Source organism: Diplotaxodon limnothrissa, linkage group LG23 (genome assembly GCF_057381915.1).
Source record: "Diplotaxodon limnothrissa isolate DT_005_m linkage group LG23, D_limnothrissa_male_GT1.1, whole genome shotgun sequence".
Taxonomy (NCBI): domain Eukaryota; kingdom Metazoa; phylum Chordata; class Actinopteri; order Cichliformes; family Cichlidae; genus Diplotaxodon; species Diplotaxodon limnothrissa.
This window is the reverse complement of record NC_140617.1, coordinates 48,688,832-48,695,785: the sequence shown is the minus strand read 5'-3', so window position 1 is coordinate 48,695,785 and position 6,954 is coordinate 48,688,832. Positions and strand designations below refer to the sequence as shown.

General features: G+C 45.7%; 1 protein-coding gene across 1 annotated transcript; it reads left to right on the top strand.

Moving 5' to 3' along the window:
- Positions 1-1,221: 1,221 nt before the first annotated feature.
- Positions 1,222-2,370, top strand: LOC146609000 (uncharacterized). The gene is made up of 2 exons (XM_085347803.1): positions 1,222-1,399; positions 1,856-2,370. Exons 1-2 carry the CDS (start codon positions 1,222-1,224, stop codon positions 2,368-2,370), a joined length of 693 nt encoding a protein of 230 aa, XP_085203929.1.
- Positions 2,371-6,954: the final 4,584 nt, after the last annotated feature.

Here is a 6,954-nt window from a genome sequence, read left to right as displayed (position 1 = left end):
TAAATAGAATACAAGCAAACATGCCTGTGCTCTATTTTGCAACCTGTAACATACAAATCGCAGAGGAAGAGGGTCGGCTGGAGGTGACCTGTAAATGTCACATAGTGACTGAGGAAGGTGTTTCACCTTATGAGATGACAGTGTGGTCCGAGATTGAGCTGTATGAGCTAAATGCCTATATACAACGTTGCCTATTTCTATTTCGAGGCTTAAAGGAGATAACTGAGAATGAAAATGATCCAAATTGGGAGCCCACAGAGGCCGCCCACTTTGCTCAGGCTATGGTAGAGTCGGTAGTAGACGGTTTTGATTTTGATATGCTTGCTTGGGAAATAATGTAATTATTTCCCAATTAGGTCTCCAAGCGATTAGTAGATTTAAAGGAGACAAATGTGTGCTTGAAAGTGCGTGGTTGAAATTGTGTGTGTGGGTGTGTGTTTGAAAGGCTTTGAAACATTGGTTTGATTTGAATAAAGCTAATCACAGTATTATGGTTTGACATTGAAGTAGAGCGAGCGATACAGCTAATTATTGAGGAGTTTGGATTTAATTGGTCCATTGCTCCCTCGCTCGGTAAATAACACGGTGAATTTGTCAGTTTGTGAGCAAACATGATATTGCTTTGGAGCAATTTTCTGTGAAAAATTTAAGGCTGTGTGAATGCATTCGAGCTGTGTTATTGTTTTGTGCCCCAAAGTGAATGTGCAGTGTGTATGAGTTTATAACATTTATATTACAGAGTAAAAAGTGGTCATTAAAAGTGAATATTGAAAGAGGCTTGGTTAAGTTTTGACACACTGCGTTGGCTGTGTGTCTTACCAAGCAGATCACAAGGAGACAGTGACCCTTGGAGGAGCGAAAGTAATTCTGAAAGCTAACAGGCAGACATTGCGGAGTGATCCAGAAGGAGGAGCCGTATAACGTCACAAAAAGGAGGTGAGCATTATAAAATGCAAAGCTCACTCCCAAGGAACCAGCATGGTGGAAAAAGGAAACCAGAGAGCAGACGAAGCCGCAAAGGAGGCCGCAGGCTACAAAGGACGGAGACAAATGATACAGGTAACTCCAGAAGAGGAGATATCTGTTGACTTGATTGAGGAAGTCAAACAGGCCCAGGAGGAGGCATCCCCAGAGGAAAAGGGGGTGTGGAAAAACAAAGGAGCCTGGCAGGATGGACATTTGTGGAGGGGGCCAGACGGGCGCCCCGTGCTGACAGCCAAAATGGCAGAACAGAAGGTGGATGAAGCCCACGGACTTGCCCACGTGGGGAGAGCCCAGATGGAAAGAAATTTGTGTCATTGGTGGCATCCTGAGCTGCGAGGAATGATAAGGGAGAAGGCCAGGATGTGCTTAATCTGTGGGGCACACAATCCTAAGCCAGCAGTAAAACCGGAAGTGGGTAAGTTTCGGCCCCCTGAGAGGCCGGGAGAGGAGATTGTTATTGATTTCACTGATATGATTGATTCTGGGCCTGGCGGTGTAAGATATTTGTTGGTGTGTGTTGACGCTCTGACCGGCTGGCCAGAGGCCTGGGCTACAAAAAAGGAGGATGCTAAGACTGTCGTTAAGTGTTTAATCAATCATTACATTCCCCGTCATGGGTTCCCGAAAAGAATTAGATCAGATAATGGAACCCATTTTAAAAATCAAGATTTGGAAAAAGTAGAAAAAATGTTGGGCGTCCAGCATAAATTTGGAACGGTCTATCATCCTCAGTCTCAGGGGAAAGTAGAAAGAATGAACCTAAATTTGAAAAACAAATTGGCAAAAATCTGCGCGCAAACAGGGCTAAATTGGGTCGCAGCCCTGCCGGTTGCGTTGATGACCATAAGATGTTCTGTTAATCAATCCACAGGTTTTACACCATACGAGCTGCAAACCGGGAGACAGTTTCCGGCACCTTGGACGGTGGGCTCGGTTGAACGGGACAAAAAGGGGAACCGGTCCCACGCAGACTACTGGAACGAGCTAAAGGCGCTAGTGTCCAGTTTCACGAAACAGGCGGCTTGTAAAGGGCCCACAGGAGAAGGAGAGGTCCCCGACGCGAAAACAGTGTGGCTGAGAGTCATCAAACGAAAGTGGAAGGAGCCCCGCTGGACTGGTCCATATGAGGTATCGGCTCGGACGGCGACAGCGGTCCAACTGAAGGGGAAAGGCGACACCTGGTATCACTGGACGCAGTGCGCGGCCGCGCACGAGGGCTTGGTGGGGAAGGATCAATCTCCACCCAACACAGGTGAAATTGAGCGGCAGAATAAACCCTCACACCTGTGCAACGGGCTGACCGGTGGTCTACCCGGAAGGTCGAAGAAAGAAGAGCAGTCAAGGAGGAGATCGCCGCGCCAACGAAAAGGAGCGGTACCACACTGAACACCTAAAACAAGAGAGAGGCTCTGATAAAGGGCTTTGAACTTTTTACTACACCATAACATTCACATACCACTATGCCATCACAACAATTAGACACTGGTGATGAAAGAAGAGTTTCAAAAGCCATCACAATGTTCAAAATTATTATGAGTTTGATGTTAACTATGTTGCTAATCATGGCTATTTGTTTTTTGATTTGTTTGTTGCAGACCGACCCGGGAAACCAGTCTGAGCACGGAGGCCATGCCAGTCCGGCGTTGTTTGATACACCAAGTACATCACGCGTGATCTATAGTGATTTAAAACTGCGGGCAAGAGTGAAGCGCGAGGTCTCTGGTAAAAAGGATGAGTGTCTCAGCACATATGGTGGTTTAGAATTAGATTATGTTATTGGCGCCACAACTTCCTTTACGTTTGATCTGTGTGATGTTGTTAATTGCAGGGACGTCGGCAGTGCTTGGGTGGGATACAATGTGTGGGTCTGTTGGGATTATTCAGTGAGTACGCACTGCGAGAGGGGAAATCGTCCTTATGACAGCTGGTGCCGTAATTGGGACCAGGTAAGGGGTTACACTGGGCAAAATTGGGAACCGTTAGAATCAGGATCAGAAAACGGGCTTAAACTACAGAGGGATTTTAGCCCCTCTGGAAACACGTTAACTTTATCATTGGGGAATTGGCATCGCAAACAATCTATGTATTTGGTTCTGGGGGTGGAAACAGCGGGGGTTGATCCAAAAGGGTTAATTAAAGTTAATTTCCTAGAAAAAACTAATCGTGTACCGTCAGGTAGAGAAGAAATGACAACTCGTGTGATTGCCAGCCCCACCAGCTCTGTTGCATCTTTTACAGGGCAGGAGGGGAGCGGGTCGTCGGAAGCTACACCAGAGGAGCACGAACCAAGGGAGAGGCGAGTAGTGTCGGTGGACTACACCACCCTGAAACCTCAGGATTTGATTGAACGCGCTACCGGGTTCAGTGACAGTAACATCTGGCTGGACTGGATAGCCCAAAATGCTAGAGAACAAAAAGTGGCTAATTGTGTAGCCTGCGCTTCGGCAAGGCCGCGTTTATTTATAGAGCCTGCACCTCTGCATCCAGAGGATCAGTGGGGCTATAATTGTATGTTGCAAATAACTAGAGGAGCTGTGAATACGGGGAACTGCACTGTGTTGTCCAGTCTATTTCCCCCTATTGGCAAGCTCACGCAAGTAGGGCCGTTTATGCCCCGGAAAGATAATTATACGTGCTTTAAGTTTACCACAGATAAAGTTAAATATCGGTTGGGGGAAATTGACCCCAGTTGGTGTTCGGTCACCCAGATTGGGAGGACCACCAACAATGTGAGTGATGCAGCCACCCTAATTGGGACTTGGGCTAGGAGCGGGCTGTATTACTATTGCAGGCACAGGACTCTATTGGTCAGAGTTCCTCTCGGGAGCGTGGGGACATGCGCGATGGTGAGACTAGGAGCGCCACTTATGCTAATCGGAAATAAGGTAAAATCAATTCCCTCACACAATACGCGCACTTTGGCAGCCAGGCGCAAAAGACACATTTTGAGGAAGAGAGGAATACATGACATAAATGTTTATGACCCTAGAATGAATTCCCCCACCTGGATCGACTCCATTGGAGTGCCCAGGGGGGTTCCAAATGAATTTAAACTTGTTGACCAAATAGCAGCCGGGTTTGAAAATATTCCAATAATTTCTGCTTTCTTTCCAGTGACCCCAAACAAGAATGTAGATAGGATTAATTATGTTCATTACAATGTACTGAGGCTCTCTAACCTGACCAGAGACGGCATGGAGGGGTTGGCGGAGCAGGTGGGTCCGACCTCGTTAATGGGAGTGCAGAATAGAATGGCCCTTGACATGTTGTTAGCGGAAAAAGGGGGCGTGTGTTCTATGTTTGCCGACCAGTGTTGCACCTTTATTCCAAACAATACTGCTCCAGATGGGTCGGTAACCAAGGCTCTGGAGGGCCTAAAGAGCCTTTCTGAAACTATGCATGATCACTCCGGTGTTGGTAATCCGTTAGAAGGCTGGCTGACCTCAGTGTTCGGACGGTGGAAGGGGGTTATCGCTTCGGTCATGTTTTCTTTGTCTGTTGTGGTGGGTATTATGGTTATTTGTTGTTGTCTCATCCCTTGTGCCAGAAGAATGTTCAAAAGTATGTCTGTGAGGGCAGTGGACCCTGGAGTCATTACTCCAATGTCCATGATGCCAATGATGCATGTGGAACTGAATGTGTAGGCCAAGGAGGGACACAACTGTTTGTGACCTCTGGATTCTCCAGAGGTCAACAGAGGGAATTGTAGAATAAGGAGGGGATGTTTTTCTCATTATCATTTAATATTTTAATATGGCATTATTAGTTCATTAGAAGTATATAACCAGCTTTGCATTAAGCATAAATTGAAGTTTTTGACCTTACATTATTCTTTGCATTACAGTGATGGTGATAACTTTAGTTTGATCTTTCCTTGCAGGTACCAGAATAATAACATGATTTTCCATTGCAGATGTAACCATGATCATTCCATACACATTGCAGTTTGTTGCTCATTCTAGAGTTGTGCTCAAGGTAATTAAAGGTTAAAAGCTACAGCCAGCGCGAGTCTGGCTGATCTATGGAGGGCAAAGGCTTTGAGCTTGGAAGGCCGCACGCGCTTACACAGCACTTATAAGATGTTATTCTTGGTGATTTTGTGCTTAGTCATGTTTTAATATGTTTTAAGTAGAAGTAGCTGATCCAGCAATATTCATTTAATATTATATACTTGATTTAGAGCAATACACACTGATGGTCTTAACAAATGAAAGAGTCCTTGTAGCTGCCATGTTGTGTCTTAGCAGGGTACAGACGGTTCCAGGAGACGGGGGCAGTCATCGTCTGCCCTCGGGAAGGAGACAATGTTATTCTTTGTGTTAAATAAAATTGTCAACATTGATTGTATTACACCTGTCACTACGCATGAGGGGGCGTTCTAATACCCTGATTTCATAAAACTATGGTGATGTGTTTTTTGAGATGAGATCTGAGACTGTCTGCATACAGTGTCCATCTCCCACGTGTGTGTGATCATTAAATCATCGTTTGACTCAACCCGACCGGACCAGTGTTGTTATTGTGGGTTTTTCCTCTGGTGTCCATCCCCAATATTTTTGAACCTTAACAATGCGATGTCAAAGGAGTTGGCCAAATTGGAGAATAAATGCGAGGATTTGGAGTCCAGGTCTCGCCGCAATAATATACGCATTGTTGGTGTGCCAGAGGAGAACGTCCTGTCCGCTACAGATGTGTCCGTGCTGTTGATGGAGGCATTTCAGCTTGGGAAGGAGCCGCTTGTAGACAGAGCCCACCGAACTTTGGCCCCCAAACCTAACACCGGTGAACGCCCCCGTGCTATGGTTGTGAAGCTGCACTATTACGCGGACTGTGCTAGGATTCTCCAGAAGGCCAGGGAGCTGCAGAGGGTGCAGATAAATAATATGACCATTTCTGTGTTCCCCGACCACACCGCTAAGACAGCGCGGGCCCGTGCGGCTTTCAATGAGGTCCGTCGCCAGCTTCACGGCATCCAGGGAGTCCGATTTGGGATCCTCTATCCGGCAAGACTGCGGATCACTTATCACGGAATGCAGCGCGACTTCGTCTCGCCAGATGAGGCCAAGGAATATATTAAGACAATAACCACGCGATAAAAAATATAGCGGGACAATGTTTGTTTGTTTGAAATAGCGCATGATCCAAATCCAAACCTCATTGTGGTAAGCTAAGTTTGTTACTCTGCCAAACACTTGTTTTGTTTTACCTGTCTAATAGTAAAATATAATTGGGTTATTTTTATTTTATTTGTGCCTTTTAATCTATTGAGAAATGACTCTGTTGGAGCTTTGGTTTGACACGGTTCGTTTCGTAGTCGGGAGCGTTTTTGTTTAGATTGCTCCGGGTGGGAGCGTGCACTGCCGTCTCCATCGTTTGGAGATGGGGGCTTTTGCTGTGCAGGGGGGAGGCGGGAGGGTGTGTTTGACGTGTTATTATTATTTTTATTCTGAAGCTGTACTTCTGTTGTTGTGGGTTTGCGTTGTGTGTTTGTGTGAGTGTGTTTTTCCACTTGTTCTTTCTTTGGGGGTGAAGAAATAAGTATTTTCTCTTTTATCTTTCTGCAATGACCAGTACTTCAGGTCAGTCCTTAGGCAATTGTGGGATTAGATTTTTAACTTGGAATGTCAAAGGTATGAATAGCCCAATTAAACGATCTAAAATATTCTCGCATCTTAAACGTTTAAAGAGTGATGTAATGTTTTTGCAAGAGACCCATTTGCGAAATCGGGATCGTCTTAGGCTCAGGTGCCCATGGGTGGGTCATACTTTCCATTCAATGTTTAATTCAAAAGCCAGGGGGGTGGCGATCTTAATAAACAGAAGGGTACAGTTTACAGCCTCTGAGATTAAAGCTGACAAAAACGGGAGATATTTGGTTGTTGTAGGCACCATGTACAATGTACCCGTCCTCTTAGTCAATGTGTATGCGCCAAATTTTGATAATCCAGGTTTTACAGATGCACTTTTGAG